This window comes from Trifolium pratense, linkage group LG7 (genome assembly GCF_020283565.1).
Source record: "Trifolium pratense cultivar HEN17-A07 linkage group LG7, ARS_RC_1.1, whole genome shotgun sequence".
NCBI lineage: Eukaryota > Viridiplantae > Streptophyta > Magnoliopsida > Fabales > Fabaceae > Trifolium > Trifolium pratense.
Genome location: NC_060065.1, coordinates 6130933 through 6158379, shown reverse-complemented (window position 1 = coordinate 6158379; position 27447 = coordinate 6130933). Strand labels below are relative to the sequence as shown.

At 32.0% G+C, this 27447-nt stretch overlaps 3 protein-coding genes across 4 annotated transcripts; 1 reads left to right on the top strand and 2 right to left on the bottom strand.

The window, feature by feature from the left end:
- Window positions 1–586: 586 nt before the first annotated feature.
- Window positions 587–7776, bottom strand: LOC123895278 (sister chromatid cohesion protein PDS5 homolog C-like). Of its 2 annotated transcripts, none has more exons than XM_045945532.1 (14): window positions 7334–7776; window positions 6355–6558; window positions 6062–6243; window positions 5422–5548; window positions 5104–5301; window positions 4970–5017; window positions 4031–4870; window positions 3798–3905; window positions 3620–3693; window positions 2920–2971; window positions 2325–2411; window positions 2204–2247; window positions 1897–1968; window positions 587–1317 (listed from the first exon to the last, which is right to left on the bottom strand). In XM_045945532.1, the coding sequence occupies exons 1-14, from the start codon at window positions 7430–7432 to the stop codon at window positions 936–938; spliced, it is 2517 nt and encodes an 838-aa protein (XP_045801488.1). In that variant the 5' UTR covers window positions 7433–7776; the 3' UTR covers window positions 587–935. The 2 variants fall into 2 exon arrangements, with proteins under 2 accessions (XP_045801488.1, XP_045801487.1); XM_045945531.1 differs by having other exon boundaries at window positions 587–1320; window positions 7334–7768.
- Window positions 7777–11630: 3854 nt separating this feature from the next.
- Window positions 11631–15462, top strand: LOC123893565 (stromal cell-derived factor 2-like protein). The gene is made up of 6 exons (XM_045943301.1): window positions 11631–12051; window positions 12164–12310; window positions 12842–12982; window positions 14503–14552; window positions 14630–14759; window positions 15057–15462. The coding sequence occupies exons 1-6, from the start codon at window positions 11941–11943 to the stop codon at window positions 15150–15152; spliced, it is 675 nt and encodes a 224-aa protein (XP_045799257.1). The 5' UTR covers window positions 11631–11940; the 3' UTR covers window positions 15153–15462.
- Window positions 15463–18713: 3251 nt separating this feature from the next.
- On the bottom strand, window positions 18714–20848 carry LOC123893564 (U-box domain-containing protein 3-like). The gene is made up of 2 exons (XM_045943300.1): window positions 20136–20848; window positions 18714–19778 (listed from the first exon to the last, which is right to left on the bottom strand). The coding sequence occupies exons 1-2, from the start codon at window positions 20690–20692 to the stop codon at window positions 18839–18841; spliced, it is 1497 nt and encodes a 498-aa protein (XP_045799256.1). The 5' UTR covers window positions 20693–20848; the 3' UTR covers window positions 18714–18838.
- Between the last annotated feature and the right edge of the window lie 6599 nt (window positions 20849–27447).

Here is a 27447-nt window from a genome sequence, read left to right as displayed (position 1 = left end):
GAAACTAAAACATTCAGCTAAATCACAACCCGTTTGAATATATAAAGTTACTTACCACCTCCAGAAGTTTAAAACCCTCCCTACCATTAGTACAATATCTTCCTACACTTTTTCTTCCCCCACAATACTTCCCTTCTAACTGTTCATCTTAAACAGCTAGTTCATGCCACTTCCAATTCTCACCTCACTCACCCTGCCACTATAACTTCAGTATATCTATCTCATTTGAAAATAAAACATTCAAGCAAAGCACAACTAGCATCAATATAAAAAGCTACTTACGACCTCCGGATGCTTTAACACTAAGTAGCTTAGTGTATTCCAGAGCAATTTGGGGAAAGACAATAAAACTAATGCAACCCTGGAAAGTAATATAACACTGATACCTATTTACTGACTAACCTTGAACACCCTTGGGTCCATAATGGAACCAAATAAACCACACAGATATTGGGTTACTTTCCCGGTTAGTGCCACCAACTTTAACAGCCCATACCTCATCAACTATGCTCAAGGCATTAACCCAAGAGTAAACATCAAATCTCAATATATATACACACTCCAATAAAAATAAAAATGAATTGGGTGGCCTGTAAACTTTTGCCAGTATTGAAAACTAGCGCCAAAGCATTCATTCAATGAAGATTGCTAACCAAATAATTTTAGCTGTTTTCAAAAATCCATCCATCTAGTCTAGCAACAAAGGAAAAAAGAACTAAAATATGACCCTATTAACCCAAAATACGACTAAACTAGTCTAAAAATAAAAATGCTAGCATAGCAACAACGAGCTGAGTACCAAAAACTACTAGCAGATACCTAATACACAGCTTTAGATTCGCCAGAGGACACGGGGCACAGAAAGAAATATCCCAATGCTGTAAGTGCACTGATAAGCAGAAGGCATGCAGGTAGAAAAGGAATAAACATTCCTTCTAGCTTCTCTGACGCTTCTTTCCCGTCTTTGCCTCACTTCCCTGTCCCTTTGAAGAAGTAGATGTCTTGCCCTTTGTATATTCTACCTCCTCTCTTGCTGAATCATCTGAGTCGTCATCCTCCATATATTTTTTCTTCAATGAAAACCTTCCATCAGCAGTAGACGACTTTCCACCACTTTTTGGGGGCTTCCCCTCAGCAGCAGCAGCGGCAGTCTTTGGGGTTTTCTGGTTGGATGCTCCACTCTTTGGTGTGATAGGGTCATCATCCTTTGGTTTGCTTGTCTTGGAACTGCCAATGATCTTGGATTTATTTCCGTAATTAGACTTCTGACCAGACTTCAACACAGAACCCTTTGATTTACTTGATCCTGATGCTCCACTGCTACAAATCCAAGGAGAGAAAAATTAGACAATAATAAATTTAATTTCTATTAACTCTCCAAAATAATACTAAATAAAGAAAATATTAAATCATTTTTATACTTGCAAGATAATAAATTAATTTACTTTATTTAATACTTTCTCGAGTTTAATAACTATACATATACATTGACAGTTCGGATGTAGTCTTATTGTACTATCTTCTACAACTTCACAAACAACCCCCCTAATAAAATATGACGTGGGAATATAGTAAAATATGACTGAAAGTATATGTAAAAACATATTTACACCATCAATACGTTGTCATTAAATTCATACTATAATATTACTTTTTTTTTTTTGAACCAATACTATAATATTACTTAAAACTTGAATAAATATGCAACAGCTATAAGCAAAATTGTGCTTAAAACTAATTAAACTACCTAAGAGGACTGATTCTAGTTGCTCCCTTTAATTTAAGAGCACTGATTTACTAAACTCGGTTGGTCCACCACGACAAATCCAAGTAGAAAATTTGTCATATCAAACAAAAAGGTGGTTAAAAAAAGTTGATATATTGATATTGACAGACCTGGAAGAAAGACGCAGCTTTCCTTGCTTAGTTTGTTCACCGGAAATTGATTTTGCTTTCTTCCTTGTATGCCTGAATAGGATCGAAGAACAATACACCATAAATAAGACCAAATTAAGAAACAGCAAGAAAAGCAGACCATCTTGGCCACGAGACATTCAATTGAGCTCCGTATAGTAAAGGAGAAACGTGAAACACACACGCACACCCAAAAAAACATACGTACAAAATAATTTAGGATAGATTTCTGACAATTTAGCAAAAAAATGTATTTATAAAGAAAACACTAATATTATGCAATACATACATTTCAGTGGAAGCATCAAGACTGCCATGGTCACTTCCTTCTTCCTGTCCACAGAAATAATAGTCATTAATTTAGACACAGAAAGATTATGATGTATTAATAAATATAGGTAGAGACCAACCTCGTCTGCAACTGAATCATCTTCAATGATGTTCCACTTTTCCTTGACAAGATTTAACACTTCTACTTCACCATCATCATAAAGCACCTACAATAGAAAAACAAGCATCCGAAGATAAGAAGTGCATTTGTATAAGCTTTAAGAAAAATGCTTTTATGATATAGCATTTTTTTCATTATGCTAGTCTTTCTAGTTTCTAGCTTATGAGAATGCACAAAAAAATGAGGGTTTATTCTTTTTTGTTTTTGGAAAAACTTCTCCAATTATCTAAAAAAGTTGTGCACGTGTTTTTATAGTTTAAAAGTGCTACTGCTTGAGGGGGGAAAACAAACGATGGAGCCATGATTGCAGATCTAGCATGTTATATTTTTATACCATTTAAAGTTATATCTTAAATGTACACCCTAAAATAGACACACATGTGTGCACTTTTAAATAAGAAATGTATTGGAGGAAATAATCAGAGTGGGACAATTATTATTCAAAGGGGAAGAAATAATCAGAATCTATAAAACGAGACTATAAAGAACAGAAAGCATTTTCAAGATACAGAGAGGAGAGGGTAAAGGAATGACTTAATAAACAGCCAAATTACCTTGTGCTTCTTTTTGGCAGAATCAAAAGATTCGATGACACCTTTGTAAAACCTGCAAACAATTATATATTTGTCAAAAGAGATAATATATTTCTATTCTACCAAAATGAAATGAAAAGGCATACCAAGAGCATAAATAGAATATGCATGAGCCAACTTAAAAGGCCACAAAAAAAGGATATAACATTCCTTTGTTTAGTTCAAATATCTTCTCCCGCAGGTTCAAACAGTACTAACAGTAAAGTTTTCTCACAGTAAAGTTTACAGAAGACAACTATTGCAGTTTACAAACAGTACTAACAACGATAGTACCAGTCATGTTTAACAAACAGACTACTGGAAGAAATTAAGATAAAACATATAAGATAGGCCAGGAAGCAATCTCTTGAAGTCAAACCGTCAAGATCGTGATAACTTTGCCAAAAAAGTCTACACAATGATACATATCATAATTGTAATTAACACATTAGAAATTGATGAAATCACACAAAGCAACATAACATCAGATTAGGAGGTCTAAAAATAGGTGATTCATATACCAAACATCTTGATCTTGTGCAACCATGTAAGCAACAACTAGATATTACAATTTTACATGTAAATGCCAAACAGTGTATAACACTCCCTGGTCCCTTGTTAGCCAAAATCTCTTAAAACAGCATGTCATGATGTCAAGAATTAAGAAATGCAGAGTACTTACGCACGGTCCTTGGGCCACCATACTTCCACTCGTTCACCGACGAGGTTTTGATCATATCCCTTGATCAGTGACTCCTGATAGCAGCAAGACAATTAGCGATTAGAATGCCAAGAAAAAGTAAGTTAGTTTTGTAATTGCTAACTAGAAATTGAGTGTAAATGCCAAACAAGATACATACATTTTTTTTTACTGAGGCGCGTTTCCTCTTTGCACTTGTCTTGGTAGTCTCCTCTAACTTTTCATCTTCAGAGGATTCGGTATCAGACCTTGGAGAAGAAACCATTTCCTACATTAACAATGATTCATCAATAATTTGTTTTTAAAATGAATAGAGAAAAACAAAATTATGTTGAAATAATAAATAGTAAAAAATAATAAGAAAAAGGATGTTTAAAGAAGCACGAAAAGTACCTTATCAACATCTAATGTAGAAGATTTTGCTGCACCTGTTCCTGAGTTAGCTTCTCCCCTCCCCCACTTTTTCTTATCTACCAGCTGCCGGGAAGAGGATCCACCACCACCCTCATTATCATCGAATTTCTTGGCTGAGTGTTGTTTTGCATCAGCACCAATAGCAGCCCCACTTTGTTTTTTGCCTGAATCTGTACCGGCACTTTTTTTTACACCCGAGTTCTGACCAGGCAACTTTTTCACTGACTGCTTGCCAAGTTTGGGTTTTGATATACTTGCTCCTTCGGATGCCTTTTTTGAAACAACCTCTGCAGCCTCGACATTTGCAGGGCTATCTTTAGATTTTGCTTTTCCAAATTTCTCTGAATGATTTTCATTAGGGAGGCTGTCACTAGGTGAGGCAGAAGCCACAACTTCAGATTCATCATTTCTTCCCTGGTCCTTGGGCAGGGAAACGAGAACTTCCTTGCTGTGACTTTCAGAAACCATCACCTTTTCATCTTCATTGGTAACAATTTGAGATTCAGACAGCTTTCCTGATTTGGTCGAATAGCTCGATTTCCTCCTGTTTTTCTTGGTGGCTTGTTCTGGTTTTTGTTCATTCTTGTTAACTTTTACACCATCCAAATCATTGACCTCCCCATGTCCCAATATATGCAAACCTTTGGAGTGACCATGACTATCGGTATCCTCTTTCTTTTTAATGGACTTCGAATCTGCAAAAGTGTCATCTTCTCCAACACGTGCAACACCATTGTTTGTGACTGACTTGGAAGATCTATTCCCATCTCGATTATCTTGCGGCAAATGTGCAGCTTCCTTAACTTCCTCTTTAGCCACCTGATCAAACCATAATTAACATGTATTTTTCAATTTTGGAAGATAAAAACCAGATTCAGATCACATGAATAAAAACAAAAGTACAAGACAGGGACATACTTGTGTTGACTCCTCAAGTGATAGTTTTGCTGACTTGCCCTTGTCTTCCTGAAATGATGAAATAAATTCATGATAAATTTCTGATGTCAAATATTTAAAAAAGTTAAAAGACAAAGGACCAGAGGAAAACTTACCTTGTGCTCATCAGTAACACATACACCATTTTTCTCCAAGCTATCAGATGTCTCTTGGCATATTGAAGCAAGTACTTCACTGTAATCATCCACAGATATACCAATGGTTCTCACTGCTTGCACTAAGTAGGGTTTAACTTTGGTTGCACAATTTTTTAAGACACTCTCTCCCAACTTCCGGGCAATTGGTAAAACTTCCTGGACAACGATGATTAATAATAATGACAATGATAAATATATTAACAAATTAAACAAGGTTTTAAACTCAAAATCACAATCTACTAAGAAGAATTAAAATTAAGACTATCAAACTCCAACCTCATTGTCTTTCTTAATGCTGTCCAGGAGCGGAGAAAGTAAATCAAAGGATATATCTTCACTTTCCTCTATAACCAGTGTCATAATGGTTTCCATGGATGAAAAAACACGACCCTGATGATGTTCCCTGATTTTCAAATGGAGTTGGTTAGAACCACGTCCCCACATATACGTTTTTCCAAATATCAGATGAAAACTTTCTGTATGCACACATGTCATGAAGACATGGCCCATCCTAAAATCTTGAGTTTCCAGTAAAAGCAAACAAATGGCTTATTTATATTACATAACATTTATGTCACTTTACCGGCCCTAAGTTAAAAGGAAAAACCATTTAATAGAAGATAAGAGCACTACGGATTAAGCACTCTACCAATTTCCCAAAAGCTAAATATGTTGGTGAAAGCATGTGAATGGTTTTATTTTGTATCTCTAACGATATTTACTAACTATATGGTAGAAAGTCATCACATTAGTTACTACTTGTTTACAAGATACTAAGCAGAAGAAAGAAAAAAAACATTAGTATGGTTCATGCCTACAGTATCATGAAAGATCAGATCAAATTACAAGTGAAATTATAAATGATAGCATCGAAAGCGAAGATAGTGCTGGTACAAAATTGCTCCTAGATTCTCACCTTATGGCTTTCAAAAAATGCTGAAACATCTCCAAAATCAGAGCATCGCATTCAAGGTCCAGCATTACCACGCATGATCTGACCTTTGCAACAGTTTCGAGAATAGCTGTTCTCTTCACATACGATCGGCTTGACTTATCATGTAGTTTTTCAAATGAAGATACAACTAATTGGAATATCTCCTGCAAGAAAATTCATTTGCAAAATTTAGCTGAATTACATACCAATGACTTTTGTGAAGTGCATGATAACAGACAGGTCCATGAAACTATAGCACAAAAAATCATACACACCTTCATTTGATCATCATCATATGGAGCTTCAGGTGCAGAGATTCTTGTTATTTCACTGATGCAAGAGGCAAGTGCAACTTTGACATCCGGATCCGAATGCCTTAAAAGTTTATCTGCAACCAATGCTTTCAAACATGGAGAAAGTGCAGCTTGCATAGATGCTTTAGGTGCCTGTTCCACCCTTGATAAGAAGCTCTCAACTCGCTGCAGTGCACACGGAAAAAGATTAAATAAGATTCAAAAATATTCAGTACATTGATAGACCATTACTATAGGATTATGTTCCAAGACTTGCACATGTTTTATCAGAGAGGAACTTTTCTACTTCACCTCATTTTAAAACTCAAGCTACTTCGAATTTTTGGATAATGCAACCAAAAACTCGACATTTTATACTGTCATAATCATAAACCAACCATCCTAAAGCCTAATACATAGATAGCTCTATATTATATTTCTATCATGCCCCAAACTCAGGAGCCATTTGGGACTGAAGCATGAACAAAGTACAAGCCTACCTTGTACTGAAATTCAATCTTCTGGCAAATAACCAAGGAGATTGATGTTGATTATAATATATTCAGCAATGACAATAAGATGTTCTAACAAAAATTTAATACCCAGTGTGAATAAATATGCAAATTTAGTGGAAATTTAATTCATATTTACGTATGATTTTATCCATTATCAGCAAATATTCAATAACATTAATTAACCCCATTATAACCAGGCAAAATTAGGGTTTTGAAATGACAATTCAAAATCAAACATGCAAACAATTATGTAAAAAAAATCACTTTTTTAAAAAAATTTGAGCTCTGAGTTTGCAATTTCTAAACTCCATTTCCACTGATTGGTATATATAATCATAATTAAATGGCGTAACCCAAAAAAAAATTTCAAAAAAAAACAAACTGAAAATCACAAGATTAAAATACTAAAATGCATGAAAGTGAATGAAGTGAAAGAGAGAGATTACAGTTAAGAGTTTGAGGAGTTCATCCACCGATGTAGGAGGATCTGCAAGCTTGTTACCAGCTTCAATAAGTTCATTTTCCAGCACTTTCTCAAACGCCATTGATAGTGCTCAATTAGTGACACACCGTTCAGATCTTCAACTGAATCACTTCAATCGAAGTAGTAAAATGCTCCAATCGAAGTCGATTTGTGAATATAGGGTGGTTTTCCGATGAGATTGAAGAATTAGGGTTTTTTTGGGGGTTTTTTTTTTACTTTTTTTTTGTAATAGAGAAGAAGGAATAGCGGGTAAAACGAGAACGAAGAAAAAAAGAGAGAGAGAAAGTAAAGTGAGGTTTTTCGAAAAGAAAACAAAAATAAAATCGAAACTAAATTCTCTGAAATTCTCTGAAAAGAAATCCTATTACTCTGAAACTAAATTTTTGAAACATAATGCAAGACAATGACATAATATGGGGGTATTTATAGATCTTGAAATAAAGATGTAAAAATAAAAAATATTTTTTGGTCAAAAAATGTAAAATATATAAAATAATAACAAATAATTAAAAAATCATATATTAATTATTTATTATAAAATATTATTATTATTATTTGACCATCAATTGTAAAAATAAATAAAAATTGACCATCATTATTATTATTTGACCAATACTATTAATATAAGTGTCCGTTTGACCCAGCTTTTTTTAGAGCTTATGCAATAGAAATTAGGTTTTATGCAATTTCATAAGCTCACACTAGTGAAAAATGTAATTTTATAAACTATTTTATTATAAACTACATTGACAAACTTATGATAATATATAAAAATTCAATGAGCTGTTTGCATAAGCTCTAAAAAAAACTGGATCAAACGAGCTATAATAATTGAATATTTTTTTAGAAAATATCATTATTACTATTAGTTGACCCATATTATTTATTTTACTGAATAATAAAATAGGTGTGAATATATAAAATATAAACAATTAAGAAAAAAATCATATAGAAATTTATCGTTATTGTTATGCACTTGTTTCATTTTTATAATATTCGTGTACTTTCATAAAAAATAAAAAAATATTTATCTTCTCAAAATTTATCTAAATTTCTCATTATAAAAACTTATCTAAATATTAGCTTTAATATTAGTAAAGCTAAGAATTTAGCTCAATGGTATGAGTTTAGTCTTGTAAATTTGTAATTGTAAAAAGGTTTCAATTCTCTTGGTGACAGTTAATAAATAAAATATTATTATTTCCTAATTATTTAAAAAATTGTGTTGATAAGGGCAAATGTGTGCCATTATTATTAGTTCACCAATATTATTTGTCTTTTTTTTTTCAAGTAGTTTAATGATTAAAAAAAATTATTTTAAATGTGAATAATTAGAATGTACGGAGTTCAAACCATGTAAATTTCATCAAACAAAAAATGTGTTGGAAAAACATGTTTAAGAGTTTATCGTTAGCACTTTAGTGTATTATGATAATTTTAGAAATTTTATTGAAATAACAAGTGTATTATGATAATAAATGTAATAAATTTATTTTTAAATGTAAAAATCATGTATTCAATACACATTCGGTGTATTGTGATAATTTTAGAAATTTTATTTTTTATATATATACCTATTGTAGATTGAAATTGTATATTATGCAATATTAAGGGAAGTTTGGGTACTAGATAAGAAATTGAATTTTTTTTAGTAAATTTAGTTTAAATATAAAGTGCATGGATTCGATACATGTTCAATGTATTGTTTTTTTTAGGTAATGTTCAATGTATTGTTATAGTTTTATAAATATTTTAATTTTATATTTTTTTTAACAATTCTTCTTTATATGCTCAATACACATTCATTGTATTTATTGCTATAATTTTAGAATTTTGCAGGTATACGAAATATTTTTTTTAATTATTTTATGGCAAGGGTAGGGAGAGTGCTTCACATTTAAGACTTTGGAAAATTATGAAAGAGTTATGTTTAATTGGTATTTTGGTCCTTTAAATATATTTTTTTGTTACACATTGATCCTTAAAGAAAGAAAAAAAAATTGTTTTTGGTCTCTAGCTATATGACCGTTAGTCATGATGATCTTTTACGTTACTCCCTCTGTCCTTCTTTTAGCTTTTTAGTCTTGTCCAAAAACTTTGGTCGACCGTTAAAAAACCAAGATACGATTAATGATTTTTTTATCATTTATACCCTTACAAAAAGTAATGCATTCATCATTAAATGATTTTTTTTTTCTTAATAAAGTAAGGATAAAAATGACTTAACAATCTTTGTTATTTCTTAATCCATATGCAAGACTCTAAAATGACTAAAGTTTTAAGACGGATTGAGTAGTTTTTAACACCAAACTAATAATAGACTCGTGTTATCGCATAGGTCGTGACGTTACGCCGGTATTTTTAGAAGATACATTTTGCTAATTAAAATTGAAAAAAAAAATTAGTTAATCAGTATTATGAGTAAATAGTATAATTTGTCTCATATATGATGTTAGATATGTTTTTTGTCCCTATAATTTTTCAGAATTTTCGTTTTTGTCCTTGAAGAATTTTTTCACACTTTTTAGTCCCTCAAGTTTTTTCCGTCAAGGTTTTTAGTCCCAACAATTAATGAAACTATTGTATACATTCACATTTTTTTAATGATCCTTTATATTCATGTTTATAATATTATAGGAACATCTCCGATAAAAATTTAGATTTTTTTAACATAAGATGAATTATTTATGAATTTTTATGTGCAGAAAAACTAAAAAAAATCATATTTAATTCATCTCTTTTTAGAAAAAATTTAATTTTTGTAAGAGAGATTCATATAATGTACCAAACATGACCGCATGAAAAAAAAATTAAATTTCGAATGATATGCACGAGTTGAATGAAAAGTATAGACTAAAAACCTTGACCGAAAAATTGTTAGGACTAAAAAGTGTGAAAAAATCTTCAGAGAGTAAAACGAAAATTATGGAAAACTATAGGGATTAAAAACATATTTAACTCTTTAATATATATTATAGCTATTTATTAAATATCGTTAATTCTGATGTGTCTCAATAACATATCAAATAATTTTCAATTTTTCTAAATTTTTTTACGAATGATCTATATGATATAATATTTCAATTAAACGGTCGATTTTGTAAAATTCGTATTCGTTATAATGTTATCCGAGATTTGTGCATGATGCACCACATAAACCACTTGTTCATGTTAATAATGTAGTAAATCTTCAAATATGAGTGTTTAAATCATGACCATTGATATCAAAAATACAAAAATAACTCTTGCTAAATAAAATAATTATTATCTTATGCGGTATTTCATTACATTTGTAATGATTATCAGAATTGAAGTAGTTGATGTGTGGAACTTGTGAATGTTATAAAGTTTGATATACTGTATTTGACTCGTAATATACCAAATATTGATGAATAAAGAACTACATTATAAATTAACAGGTTAAAATAATGCTATAATTTCTAATTAATAATGCTGAAAATAATGAAAAATGTGTCTTTGAATGAAAACAAATAAATTAACGAGTGTGACATATGGGAAGAATTGTTGTGGACTGCAAGACAGTGAATATGGGAAGAATTGTATTCCTTGAACATTGTCTAAATATAATCATATTTATAGGCGACTTATGCATTTTACTATATGAGAAAGACTTGTTCAAACATAACACTAAATAAGATATGTTAGACACGCATACATGATTTTAAAAAAATCAAACATAAAATAATTAATTAATTATAGATGATGTGAGTAAATTGTATGACATTTATTTTTTTCTCTTTCGTATGTATGCCTAAATGCATTTTATTTGATATGCATCGACGGTATAAAATAATTTTACACCGACGGTATAAAATAATTTTATTTGATAATTTCTAAATGTATTTTATTTGATATCAATTAAATCCGTATCAATATGGATTTAATTGATATGCACCGACGGTATAAAATAATTTTACACTGTCAACCAATATCAATCATGTTTTCCGCCACATCACCCCACTTGATCTCACTTTCTTGACATGACATGATAAAATTATGATTATTTATTGGACGATCGTGTAAAACTATTTTATATCGTCAGTGCATATCAATTAAACTCTATCGATCGATCAAATTTAAACAACTAAAAAAATAAAAGTTCATAGTATTAGTATCATTGGATTTGTGGATTTTTTTTTATTAACCATTGAAAAGCATCCACGTAATACCGATAGCCAGGTGTAAATTTGCAATTGGACCAAATCATGTCATGGAACGTAGAACTGATTCATTACGTTAGCGTGCAAGGAGTTCAACATAAGCCATAAGTCATAACCATAAACCAGAGCATCGCTATTATCAATTTTCTCATCGCTTACAGAGTGAAAGTGGAATGTACTAATTTCAATTTCTAACTAACCATAAACCACCGTGGCTTCCTCAGGTTCACACCAGGGAATTTCACGAAGAAAACCTTCTTCTTCTTCTTCTTCTTCTTCCCAACAACAAACCGGGTCGACCCGAATTATATACAGAGAATCTTCGATCCATTCCGATTCCGAACTTCCGATCTGGCAACGTAATTGGTTCATTGCATTCCTCTTTATAATGGCTCTCGGTTTCTTCGCTCTCGCTATTTTTCTCTTTCTCACTCTCGATCCTGATGTTTCTCCTTCTTCCACCGCTTCTGCTTCCGCTGCTTCATCAGAAGGCGTCGAGGTTAGTTTTTTTACTTTCAATTTCGGTGTTTACGGTTAGGGATCTTAGATATTTAGAATTGAATTAAGTGCTGATTTTGTTACTGGTTTGATTTGATTTTGGAATTGTGTAGGTTCAGATTACTTATGGTTCGGTTATAAAGCTTATGCACGAGAAAACGAAATTTAGGTTGCATTCTCATGATGTGCCATACGGTTCTGGCAGTGGACAACAATCGGTGACTGGTTTTCCAACTGTTGATGATTCCAATAGTTACTGGGTATTTTATCCTAATTAGTAATTATTCCTATTCAATTTAAGCATAGTTTGAATATACAATTTAATTAAGTGTCATATAAATGCTTATTTATAAACTGTTTCTAGGGTATGCTAACAAGTGTTGTATAGGGCATTGTTTAAGAAATCCAGGAAAATAAATTTTATCTTCAAAATATAAATCAAACATTTGAAAAAAGTAACAAAGACATCATTTTTTATGCAAAAGTTGCCTCTTTTGTATGATTGAATAATGCTTTAAGGATACTTTGTTAGCATTTTCTATGTTTTTATAACTAGAGACAGGATAGCTTACGGAAATAGGCTGAAAACAACTTTCGCTCATATTATAAGTTGTTTTCATAAGCTCTTCCAAACCCTCTCATAAGTGTTTATGTTAGTAGATAAGCTCAAATGATTCAATTCAAATAGGTCTTAATCACTTGCTGATTTTTTTGTTTGTGCTTATCTGTGTTGATATTGGTACTTTGGCATTTGGTTGTTGACTTTGGATATGTGCATTATTGTTTTACAGATTGTCAGGCCTGAGCCAGAAACTTCTGCTAAACAAGGCGACGCTATTAAAAGTGGCACAATCATTAGATTACAGCACATGAGGACCAGGAAGTGGCTGCACAGCCATTTGCATGCTTCCCCAATTTCTGGCAATCTCGAGGTGTGTTCCTTTTGTTTTTGCAAGTGATTATTACTATATATGCTTTAGGATTTGTTGGTGATTGGTTTTCGTAAATGTTTCACTTCGATATGTCGATTCTAAGGTGTTCCCTGATTGTTCCCCTTACATATAACCGCCAAATTAAAATTTAAAATCACGGATGATTCCTTTTTAATGGGATACACCTCTGCCCCCACTCGAATAAGCCAATGTTGCAAATTGCAATGTTTATATTTGCTTCATTGCATGTGCGATTATAAAGACAAGACTCTGCGTTTGGTATCTAATTGAAACATTTTCACTGGTGTCACATCCTCTTGCACCTTCTTTATGTCTCTATTTATGTTTCTCTCGTCGAAATCTCCTGTCTTAGAAGCATGCCAGATACCATTGATTATTTCTATCATTTCACTTTGGGACAATATGTGATATGTTGTATGAATGGTCTATTATACATTCTTACATTGTATTTAAGGATTGTTTTTATTAAATGTTGGCTGTTGACAACTTGACATGATATTCACTATATTATGATGAAATCTAATCTATTTTTATAAATCTCTTAAGATATCTGATTGGGACCTTTTGATTGACTGTTACCAGAATTATTTGATTTTTTAAGTGCTCAAACTATGATGTGCTATAGTGTGTGCAATACATGTCATCCACATAGGGTTCTTTTTCATCTTAATATAATGTAATTTCCCTTAGCTTCGAGGATGCTCATCCATATTTTATCATTCGCCCCTCATCATATGACAAACCTGAATTTTTAGTTTTGAATCTTTGCCCATCATTAAGCAACTCCTCTTAAGCTATTGATTTGACTTTGTGACAGACTTTCTCTTCTATTTACTCCTTTTACACTGCATATGCTCAACTCTCTGTAACTTTTTGCCTCTTAATCAACTTATCATTTCTTATCCTGCTCTTGCTAATTTGGTGCTTTATATGTGGTTTCCGTTCTATATAACCTAGAGGGTTTTGTGCATTTTTCCACTTTGATTTCTTTGTTTTCATTTCAACTAGTTTAGTCTTTCAGTATTTCTTCAAACTTGTCTTATCTTAAGCCTATACTTTGCTGAAGCAAAACAGAAACGAACATGACTTACTGTAACATCTCGATGTATCTTTTAGTTGCTTCTGTATAAAAATCAAATAACAAATACTATTGGCATAAATTGATTTATCAATTATCATCTATGTAGTTGACCTTATCCATGGAGACAAGGTTTAATTATTGTACTATGAAAAAACCAACACTTATACACTTAACCACAACCAATAAGTCATTTCATCATATATCCATGTTCCCACCTATTGAAGTATAGAACTTAAAACAGAAAGGAGTTTTTTTTCCCTAAATCTAGGCATTATTTTGTTGGCCCTCTTTCACTCCCTTTGCATTTGAATGAGCCAACAGCCAAGTATTAAAGTTAAAAATATGATTCAAATATAACCTGTTTTATACCTAGTCTGACCATTGGATAACCGGGTTTATAATTTTGAGTTGAATATAGGTCAGTTGCTTTGGTGGAGAGAATGATTCTGACACGGGGGACTATTGGAGGTAACATGATTTTTATGGACAATAATATTTAGATCTCTATATTCTAGAAGGTGCTTATATTGGTTTATTTTCGTTAGGCTTTCAATAGAAGGAAGTGGAAAGACTTGGAAGCAGGATCAGAGGATTCGGCTTCAACATATTGACACTTCAGGCTATTTACATAGTCATGATAAGAAATATAGTCGGATAGCTGGGGGACAGCAGGAGGTGAGAAATTATCTAGAATCTAAAAGTTTTCTATTGTCTTTCACCAATATTTTATATAATTGCCTGAAATTTTTTGGATACATGCTCCTTTCATTGTCATTTGCCAATCGTGTAAATGTTAGTTGCTTGGGTTTTTAGAGTCCATTAAAAACAAATAATGATGGTGAATTGGCGATAATGATGATGGCATACACCATAGTTTTTTTTAATAGTGATCCTGAGATTTCAACTCTTTTTATGCAAGTAAAATGTTGGAAGTGGATAACATTATTGACCGTCACTTATTTATTGGACTAGGTTTGTGGTGTTCGTGAAAAGCGCGCCGACAATATCTGGTTGGCAGCTGAAGGTGTCTACCTTCCTGTTACTGAAGGCAAACAAGCTGCTGAGTAGTATCAATATTTTGTCCAATTAACATGGATTATGTAATTGGGAGGGTAGCATTGTTAGAGGCAGAGTATCTGTTGAATGGAAATATAAGTGAGCACTCTTAGGATGATATAATAGATAGATATATTTTCTCATAGGTCCACTTTGTTATGAAGTATTGCAGGCCCTTCTCCTCGCAGAAGTACTCGATGCATCTGTTATTTTTGTTGTGTAATGTGCTAATGGGTAATTTTTCGAATAGGACTAAAAGGATGAATTTGCAGTAGTTGAACTTCATTTTTTCAGGTGAAATAAGTCAAGTCCATTATACTGATGAGTGATGACTACGAACCAGATGTTTGATTTTGTTTTCTTTGCATTTTAGTATATAAATCAACAAAATTTGAAGATATATTTGCCCACTAAAAAAAAGTTAATTTAGCGACACAGTATCTTCCACACGTGTCTTTTTTTTTTTATGTCTTTATGATGTGTTTATAACTTTATAATTATATATCTTTCTGGCAATGATGATATTTCTGGTTTTGAACAAAAGATCCAAATAATAGTATACAATTTCCATTGGTGATCTGATTTCTTAGAAAACCTATCTAGTGCAATCGAAGAGTAACATTTTTAACATTTTTTTGTTGATGAAAACATTTTCAAGTCTTAACATAGCATTTGAGTATGGAAGATCTCATATAGCTTGGAGTTCACGTCCACAAACTATATGAAATTTTCCATAATAATATGTTAAATTGTATGAAACCAAAATTGTACTGTGAGCTATTGTATTTTTTCACAATAGCTTAGCAAATCTCTGATCCTAAACCTGTTGTGTCATTCATTGTTTCCTAAACTTAGTATCACCCTCCCTCATACTTTCTTATGGGAGCTGAGTTAGCTTGTGTTATTCTTGTTGGAGTTATATGGGAGGAAAATGAGGTACTTAGGTGTCGGCAGTTTTCACTTTCTTTAGCAATCATCACTGCGGTGCCTCAGCAGTGTTGGTTATTAACTACTGTATTGCATTTATATTATCCTTTAAGAAACTTTATAAACATCGTAAATGCAATTGCCTTCTCTAAAATTATTAAAATCCATCACCCTACTAAAAAATAATGAAAGACTATAGTTATTGAGTTGATGTAAGCAAGACAAAATATTGGAGCTTGATGGATTCCAGCTTTTTCTTCTTGGAGTGTTATAAAAAATGATTCAGTAGTGCTACAAGTAGACTGACTTTATTGAGATTTCATTTCATAGGAAACTATTCAGTCCTCTTTACAGGGGGGGTGTACCTTTAGCTATAGCTGTTGGGCTAATGTATTGTAGTTTTTGTTTTGGCTTTTTAGTACAAAATGTCTTGTAATTTTTTTTATTTGATCAAGTAGTCTAATGACTAAAAATTTCACCTTAAAGAGAGCTCATTTGCCCCGAAGTCCAAGTTCACTCACTAGTTCTTGACTGTATATTTGCATATATCATTGGTTACGTTGAAATTGTCATTGTCATTGTCATATTTAATGCATTAATGTTAATTTCAACAAACAATTGAGACCTAGGCGGTGCGAATCATTGTGTTCGTATATTATGCACAGTTTCATGTGTCTATCATGCCAACTTGAACATCTACGTTCACGTTTTTGCATGACCTCTGGTGATCACTATGGAACGTCAATCTTTGAAATCCAATTATCTTCCTAAGCTATAGTAACTTACTATGTTTTTTCTTTGTCAATGATTTTCAACATCTAAACACCAAGTGCTTATGTTTGGCATCATGGTGAATTTATTAGAATTACGGCGAACTACGGTAATTTTATAGCTTTAGTTGAGAAACAAGACATCAATGATCCTGAGTTCCAATCCAAACTCGGACAAAGACATCAATGATGTTAAAATTCTTGAGAAGAATTTGTCGCCTATTTGAATTCTATAAAATTTTAGAAAGTAATCTTGATGATTATGTGTGTACTAATAAATTCATACCAGTACCACTATATGTAGTAGTAATTTTAATTTGGTTATAGTAAGGCTGTTGAAACACCACATTTTCCCTAAATAGTATTTGGTACTTTAGATGTATATATGGTCCATAATTAATCCTTACTTAAAACATATACCTACTGAAAATCATTCAAAAATTACCCAAAATAATTGAAAACCAACACACTCGGTAAGTAAAGCAACCAATTCCTCAATTCCTTTGAATGCAGATATATATTATGGACCCCAAAAGAAAAGTACACTTGTCCACCCCGTTAGTTGGTTGAAATGAATTCACACATTATATCAAACCAGCACCCATGAAATTGAATGATAGGTTATATTTGATGACATTCACTCATATGATCTATAGCTACCCTCCAGTGCAATACTTGTCATCATATACTCTGCATTTAATGAATTAACCACAATATTGGATCATCATGGTTCATGATATTGTATTGCTAATTAATGTCTTACGTATACCATCAGGTAGTGAATATTGAGGTCATTTTCAATCCTTACTAATGTTATCAATGAAGGTTCCACATCTGATAAGGCCAATACAATGCCACGTATATTCTTAAAAGAAATACGAGAAATGTTGTCACTATATAGTTTTGTAGTGATATTTACAAGTCTAAATTCAACATAAAGTAAATGAAACTTGACCCATGATCCAAAGAATAACTCAACTACTACATTAGGATTTAAAATTAGATCTTATACCAAAAGTCAACAAAGTTAAAGTTAGCACCCAGAAGAAGATAACATTACATATGGCTATACGTAGACCCCACGATGAACATCATGTATTGTTGTGGTTGTGCGCACGTACTACGAAGGAAATGCAATTGTCAATTGATTCTTTTTTGTCACCAAACAGCTCATTTTTCCATTCTAACATAGTATATCCAATTTACCATATAGTACTAGATCTGTGACCTGTTAATACATCACTAATCTAGTTAACTAGGTCATGTGGCATTAAATGAATAAACAATGGGGTCATTAATGCATTGTTTACCTGACATAATTAAAGAGCTTAACAAATAACAACCCCACAATCTTACTAGAAATGTTTAACAAATTACATCTACTCTGCTAATTTGAAGATTCATTAAAACTCAGCACAAGGAATCAGCAAACAGATGTGAAACATTAAGATTTCCCATTTTTTCCTAACACTAATAGAGAGCAATGTTTTAAAATCTGGTTGCCACATGATTGTGTGCCGCGACATTAAGTTTTTTTTTACCGCGGCTGCATTAGAACTGCAATTACAAGTTTGCAGCCATATCAGCCATAATTGGCAGTTTGGCACCAAGTTTTTGTAATATTGAAATCAGCATTTGTTTGCTGATTACTAAAAGGTTGAAATGGAGGCTTCATTACTTTTTTTTTTTTGAAGAAGCGAGGCTTCATTACTAAACTACACAATTGTTTTGGTCTATCAGATTTCATGGTTGATGGATCCATGCTCATGCCAAAGAAACCAAATCAGCATTTGGTCTATGCATCACAATACAATTATATGCGGCACCACACAAAATTTACTAAGATAATCTAAAGATAGATTTAAACTAGAATTACTTGTACAATAATCTACTGAGATTTCATTAAGATATAACCATTATTACATTAGTACTAGTAATTATGCTGTGGAGGCTAACTTATGGTTCATATACTTAACTTTCCTCTTCATCAGCTACGATTCTTCAAAATGGCAGGCTCTTTGATGTTGAACTTGAAGTGAGCGAAGAGAAACGCTCTGAAGGAACGAAATCTTGCTTCAAGTTAGCCCTCTTGACAATTTTCATCATGTTGTTCTGCAAACTCTGCTGAACTAGTTGCTTCACTGCTTTCTTTTCATCACTCATGATGTTCGCTTCGTCCACTATATACTCTTTACCACCTCCATCTGACTTCACAAAAGAAGACGACGAGGAACAAATTGGCGCAGAGACAGTTAAACCCAAGTTCCCACCATCACAGCTACCAGAAACCTGCTTCCCTTTGTATACCCTAAAACATTCCAATATCCTTGACGCCCTTTTCTGTGCCAAAGCAGTACCCACAAGCGTCAACTCAAGCAATGACGATACAATCCCTGCCTCGATCATGGCCTGCCTATCAGCATAAGCTTTGTGTGCCATAATCATCAAAATGTATGAAGCCTTCTCTTGACATTTAGGTGAATCTGTCCAATTCAACACATCAACCAAAATTGTGATCGCATCCCTAACAGCACTTATAGCTTTTCTACCTTCCGGACTCGACACCAAATTGCTCAGAATCGAAAGAACTCTCTCACTCACTTCCATATCTTCTATCGAATTTATCAGAAACAATACCAAATCAGTTTCCAAAACAAATGAAATGTTCGCCTGATTGATCGAAAGATTGTAAAGAGCCCGAAAAGCATCTTGCTTAACTTGGGAACTACCTTTACTACTATTATCTAAATTTTGAAGGGTCCTAACTAGAAAGGGTATTGCACCAGAAGATCCAATTATTGGTTTGTTCAAATCCAAAGCACTTAATCCAAGGAAATTCGCAACGATTGCCTCAGAAACCGACGAATCAACAACACACGACGATTCAACGATCTTTAGCATCTTGTGAACAGCACCAATTTTCACAATCGCTGCTTTATTTCTGCAACAAACCACAGAAACAAAATATCAAACACCAAAATTCACAGTAATTTTTTTTTTGAACAAGACCAAAATTCACAGTAATTAATAAAAAAAAAAGAAATTAAATAAAATTAGAAATGCATAAAACCACCAAATTGATAAATGCTAACTGTCAAATAACCGATTATCCCAAAAGCTTGAGCCGTTGGGATAGAGTCGTATCAAAGGTTTTATATTATTTCTAACAATAACAAGATAAATTCGTGATTCGATCAAAAATGGAAAATTCATCATTGCATAACAGAAATTTACTAAGATCATAGAACAATAAACCGTTGCAAATTGAAATCACATTCTCAGAGAAATGAAAACTAACGCATCGTTGCCGATTCCGAGATTGAGCAATGCATAGAGAGAATCGATCTGAGAATGAAGATCTTGTGAATCGAGCATTCCAACGAGTGGAGAAATTGCTCCAAGCATTGCGAGTGTGCCTCTCGCTTCTGAATCATCTTTCGCCAGTGATCTTACTCTAGCCGCCGCGATTCGCCGTTTCGTCGAATCCTCTTCACGCAATTCCTTCACCACTTGTTTCAGCTCCGTCAATATCTCTTCCTTCTTAGATTCCGCTTCAATTTCATGCACCTGTATGTTCAGAATATCCGATAGCTTCTCTTGTTTCTCTTCTCTTACTTGTTGCTTTTCTTTATGACTACCGGCGGCAAAGCTTGCCGAAGATACGGTGGAGGCGGAGCAAACGGACTCGTTGCGGTGGTGATGTCGGTGCCGTGAAGTTCCGCCGCAGCTTAGGGCGTCGAAAATGATGCGGCGGAATAAAGCAGATAGGCGGAAGTTACCAGCGGTGGTGTTTTTGGCATTGTGGCGGTGATCGAGAACTATTGAATCAGCGTTGCTCCGTTGACACTTAGCCATTCTCCGATGAACTACATTGCAATGAAGAACATCGGAGAGAAAAAGAAGAAACGATAATTTTTATTTTTTTATTTTTTCTGGGTATTCGTTCCCTCCTGGTGATACTTGTCAACTGTGTAAGACTTTGAGTGTGAGTGTGTGTCACACTTTTGGAGGGAGCGCCAAATTAAGTACTACTAGTAGTGCTACAGTGCAATTTTGGTTTTACAATTTATTTTTTATAGTAAATTCGTTTTAAAAATATAAGAATTAGTTTGACTACTGTACGTGGGGTAATCGTATCTGAACCAATCCAAAAGTAAAACCGCAAATCGAACCAATTCAAACCGAAATCGCAAAAAACCGCATTTAGTTTTAACCGCACGGATCGTTTTTCTTCTAAACCGCACGGTTTGATTTGGTTTGCGGTTTTCAATTCAAAAAAATAAATCAAACCAAACCGCAATACTTAACTTAGCTCTATCAACTATTAGCAATCAACCAACATTGAGTTCATAAAACAATAGGTTGTCAAAACATATCATTTCAAGCGATCCATAAATATGCTCAAATAAATCAATTTTGATCATTAATATTTTTAATTGTCTATTAGTAAAAATTATAAAAACTTGATATTTTGAAAATACTCATCAAAATAAATCAAACAAGATTTTATATGCTAATGTTTATATCTATATATTATTAAAAAAATATGATCAAAGCAAGATAAGTGAATAGTATTATTTAGTCAAAATAAGTGAATATACTCAATCCGTCCCAAAATATAAGATTTCATTGACCACTGCATGTAAGCCAATACATAATTTCGTTTACGAATATCTTTAATTCTATATTAGTAAAAATTATAGAATTTTAATATTTTGAAAATACTCATCGAAACAAATCAAATAATATCTTATATGAAAATTATTAGAAAAATACGATCAAAATAAAAATATGAATAGTGCATTTAGTCAAAGAAAGTCTTATAAAATGGGACAGAGAGAATATATGCCTACAAGTATTTTTTTTTTTTATGGAAAATAATGTTTGGTGTAAAGACAAAAAATTAAGAGTAATGCTAATGTGCCTCTTATAGTGTTTTATTATGCTAAAAAATATGATACTGAAGTTGAAAATTTTTATCGTAACTTATTTGATTTATAAGTTAGTTATGCATAGATAATAAGAAATATTAAAAATATAAAAAAACAATAATTTTTTATCTCACACCGAATTATAGAATAACTTTTGGTGCATAGTACAATTATAAAAAATATGAAAAATACTCATTTTAATTTTTAATATAAAAAAGTTATTTATTTATTTATTGCTCCGGTACAATTTTATCTTGTTCTATATTGTTTTGTTCAGTCCTTACTATTATTATATACGAATTAAACGCAGACTTAAACGTGTGTTAAACAGTAGTATATTATATATTGTACTATTTAATAAAACAAATTCGATGTAACAAAAAAAAAATATTGAAAGTTATAAAAAATGAAATATGAATCCGCGTTAAAGTCGTTGGTTGGAAAACGTGGAGTGGGAATGGGGGAGTGGGACTGGTATGGTATTTGTTTGAGAGAATAGCATCACCGTCTGTCTAGAGTTTTTTTTTTTTTTTATAATAAAAAAATTGTTATAAGGGAGTAAAATTGGTACTCAAATCCTTACAACATGCTCAAAATACAAGACATAAGATTTAAACACAAAAAAGGAAAAGAAATACAAGTCCTACGCTCATATCGCCTATCTATAATAACGACGAAACATCCAGAATATTGCCGTTAAAAGAGTTGTTGTTAGGTGTGTGCGTAGGAAGATTCGTGTGGTGTGGGGACGTATGGTGTTAAAAATATGTACAAATTGATATGCATTCATTCTAAGGGTACTGGTTTGATGCTGTAATTTGGGAGCACAAAGGACACTCCAAATACAAAATCATATCATACTTTCAAATATAGGAATCCGTGCTTACCTACTTTATCATCAACCTTTAAAAATGTTCATGGAACCGTCGGTGAGGAAAGTCTACACTCCAAAGTTGACTTCTTTTAAGCAAATCAATTTGTTTGGTTAATCACTTATTTAAATGTTAAAATCCTCATGGTACAATTTAGATCAATTTATTTATTACTATTAGTTTCTTCGTTTAAAATTCTATAGTTGAATATACATACATGAGAGAATGAATAACTAGTAAGAATTAAGTTAATTAAGTCATGTTTGTATTTGGTGATCAATTAAGTTAATTACAAGAATTTAATTTATATGCATCGTCAGTGTAAAGTTATTTTACACATGCGTCCAATAATATACGGACACATTATGTATGGTAATTAAAAACACATGATGTGTCACATTAATTAAATGATGTGACAACGCATCATTGGATGTATGTGTAAAAAATCTTTACACTGACGATGCACAACAATTAAACTCTAATTACAATCATGTTTATCCGATAGGAATTTGTAAAATAACAATGTCGATGAAGAAAATTAAATATTATTAAAATATTTTTTAGAAATTTGAAAATAAAATGCATTGCTTATTGGTTGACTATTTTCTCCTAAACTCATTACAGTAGGAACGCAATTAGATTTTCTCCTAAATATTTTTATAAGTATTTGTGACATAATCTTATTTATCATTGCTATTATCTTACTTTTTCTCTTTGTCAGAACTTGAATCACGAACCTTCAACTCATTTAGCACTTGTTCAACTAGCTTAATCTATTGATTATATATAAATAAAAAAAAATAGTTTAATCTGTTGAGCTACTCATCTCATCCCATTATATCTCATTGCTTGTATATGTTCTCCCCCTTCATGTGAATAGTTCACTCAATCTGAAATATGTTGCTTTGAACCAACATTGTGTTGGAAAGAATCTTTGTTCCCTTTGATACATAATTAGTGGACTCAACAAGGTAAGTTATCATATGATCCCAACTCCTCCTTGCGTCGAATTTTATAGGACAAATCTAAGTGCAGTAAATGTTTAGAAGATTTACACTCTTAAATCCTTTCGTACAAATCGTATATGAGTTCATTAAAAAAATGTTTGTTTTTATTTTGGTACAAATCGTATATAAGTTACTATATATTGCTAGTTTGTAAAAATAAATATGTTACTATACTGCAATATGTTTGTAATGTGGTCATCATCAGGGACGGATCCAGACATAAAAAAATGGTGTGGCTAAAATTAAACACTTGTAATATAATTTTAAAGTTGATGTCACATCACCATTTTTGGCTCATCTACAAAATCACTTGGATAAAGCTCAACTATTCTCAATAATTGTGCACATCTAAAGCTCCAAATGACAATGAGGGACTCAAACTTGATGAAGTTGATTGATGAAAAGGGAGAGAAACATATGTGTTTTGTGTTCACTACTTCAATTGAAAACAATTCTTTTTTTTTTTTTTTGATAAATTGGACATTTGGTCTTTTAACATATTTATTGGTTTCATATTGGTCTCTTAATGTTACAAATTGGCCCCTTAACTTTAATTTTGTTTGTCATGTTGATAATTTTCGTTAGTTTTTCTCAAAAAAAGTTAACTTTGTTTTATGTTATTCGTTATATGTACGCATAAATGATTTATTTATGAGTAATATTTGTAGGCGTGTTAAGAAATATGATTACAAGTTCAGACATCTTTCTTAGACCAAAGATAAAGTTAACGTTTTTTTTCAGTAAAATTAAAGGAAATGATCAATATGCCAAACATAAATAAAGTTAAGCGACCAATTTGTAACTTTAATTAGTTAAGGGACGATTTGTAACGTTAATTAGTTAATGGCCCAATATGAAACTCATTTATGAGTCGTGCTAAACAGTACTCGGGAGCACTTGTTAAACATATTAAAAGAGGAAATCAAAGATAACTTTGTAGTAGTTTATTTTTAAAGTATTAAACACACAAAATACAAGATAAAATTTCCTTATTAATGTATTTAACTAGTATCCGAAGACAATATTTAACACAATATATATCTATATACATATTTATAAAAAAAAATATCAAAAAATCTGGTGTGGCTTTAGCCACACCAAGCCCCTTAGTCCATCCGTCCCTGGTCATCATGTATGTTATTACTAAATTAATCGGGTATATATTAACAACTAAAGGTAAGCATAATCTCGTCTTTATAATAAAGTTAGTATTTTTTAATTAAAGTTAATTTTGTATAAATATTAACAAAATTTATTTTGTTATTTTTAGGAAAGTACTATCTAGTTGATGCTGAATATCCAAATATAAAAGGATATTTATCTCCATACAAAGGTGAAATATATCACATTCCAGGTTTTAGAGTTGATAGTCAAGCATAAGGCATGCAAGAAGTATTCAACCCCGCACATTCTTCACTGAGAAATATTATTGAAAGAACAATTGAAGTTTGGAAGAAAAGATGACATGTATTATGTTTGGAAGAAAAGATGACGATGACATGTATTATGTGATATGAGACTATTTCCACTAATTAAACAACAAAAGATTGAAGTAGCAAAGTTTTTCACAAGAAAGGGGGGATTGAATTGTGAACCTATTAAAATTTACCTTTTAAAAAATATAACTCAACAGAAAGCGTTAGAATGATCTCAGAACGATCTGGTTAGCACTAAAACAAATTCAAGGTGAATTGTGTGCTTAGTGTTTGCAGAAAATAAAAGATAAGGGAAGAGAGAATCAACACACAATAATTATACTAGTTCACCCCCTAATAGTATGGGTTACGTCCAGTCTCTCACGCTCCGTGAGTATCCACTATAATCTTGAGATACTAGTAATATCAAATTACAAACCTCCTTGATCTAAACCAGGATCAATAACCTTAAGCCCTACAAGCTTAATATCTACCTCAGTCCTACAAACTAAGGTGTTACTCAATCAATAGTTACGTATTGACTTGAGCCAATATTTTACAATGAATTGTTCGGATCACAAGCTTTCAAATGAAGAGAAAATCAAGTTGAGAAGCTAATAGAAGAATACACTCAGTTCACTCAATGATATACTGATCCAAGTATGTGATGTTAGAGAGCTGGAGTGAGAGTGGAAGAGTTTAATGACTTGGTCGAAAAAGACAAGTGTAGATGTTGAAATTTGTAGTTGAAACTCTTGAATCTTCAAAGCACCTAAGTGTGCTATTTATAGATGTTGTTTGTCCTTTGTTCCGTGGTCTCCAAGCAGGTTGGAGTGTTGCCAAAGACTAGCCGTTAGTCATTTAAAATATCAGATCAAATATTATTCAAATAATATTTTGATGAGAGAGAAGATGCTTCTTGAGAACATTCTTAGAATGATGATGTCATGAGGTTGAGCATCTTTGAGCTGTATGAACTTGTTGTCCAAGAACAAGCACGGTTGAGGCCTTGGAAGATCAATTACAACAGCTGATACAGCTGAAGAGAATCTTTCGATCAAGAGCGGAAAGTCTGCTTGATTCTGGAACGTTCTTAGATCGTTCTCCCAGAGTATTTTTTGATTCTTAGCCTAGATCAAATAGAGAGATGTGCATTGCTTGTTTTGATTTCGTGGGCCTCAAGATATTCATGATGATAGTTGGTCTTCTTATCCTTTTTACTATTCATGTGTACTTGTAAAAGTACAAGTAGCTTTCCATTGTAGATCAAGATCATAGTGAAATATATTTTATGAAGTCCTTTGAGAAGTACCATTTCAAACTTGTTGTCTCCTTTTCATTGGTCCATAAATGTCTTCAAGTAATCTCTGAATAGAGCATGTGAGCTTGAGAAATAAATTGTCAAAGACATGTTCATGTTTATTCCTTAAACATGACCAAATAGGAAGCTTTCTTTTGCTATCATTTAATCCTTGCTTTAAATGACTTATATCCTGTAGAGATTTTCTTCAATAAAATCCTTTGCAAAAGTGCTTATTTGTCTCTTGTTCAGATGATATCAATTAAGTGCTTATTGTTGATGTATAGCTTTGCGCGTGAGAAAAAGTGCAGACTGAAGAATGTTCTCTGATCATTCTAATAAACTTGCAATTTTCAATCAATTTAAGTGTAGTGATATATAATGAATGAGCTTTTGTTCCTGTCTATATTAATCACTCAAAAACACTTGTTAGATCACAAAAAGATCAGAATTCACTTAAAATATAATTAAGATATTTGTTATCTTTAAAACATCAAATTAGGATTTTGCCTCAACAAAGATAGTAGTTGCAACAACACTTCATAACTTTATCCGAATATGTGGTATTGAAGATGAGGAATTTAACAAATGTGAGCATATTCCAAGAGTACAAGATGGAAGCTACATGGACAGAGCACGAAATCGAATAGCTACCGGGTTGATTGAAAATAAAAATCATTATATGAATTTGTGATAATTTATCTTTCTAATCGAAAATGATTTGCTAAAGTTTTTTAATGTTATTTTAATATTAATAAATTCTCTTTAGATAATTTTTCTTTGATAAAATATTTTGAGAAATCTTTTTATATAAATAATTTATGAATTCTTATTCATACTTGTATTTTATTTTTAAAATATCTATTTTTTTATTCTATTGATTGTCTTAAAAATCTAAGCTTTTAAAAATATATTTTATCAAACAACTTTTAGCTTAAAAAATAACTTTGAAGCTAAAAAAAACAACTACCAAACAACTTTAACTCTTTTCTAAAAAGCTCTTATTTTCACTTTTAGTTTTCAGATAAGGCAAAACGGTACCATAGTACATATAACATTTAAATAAAACATTTTAAGCAGTTAGC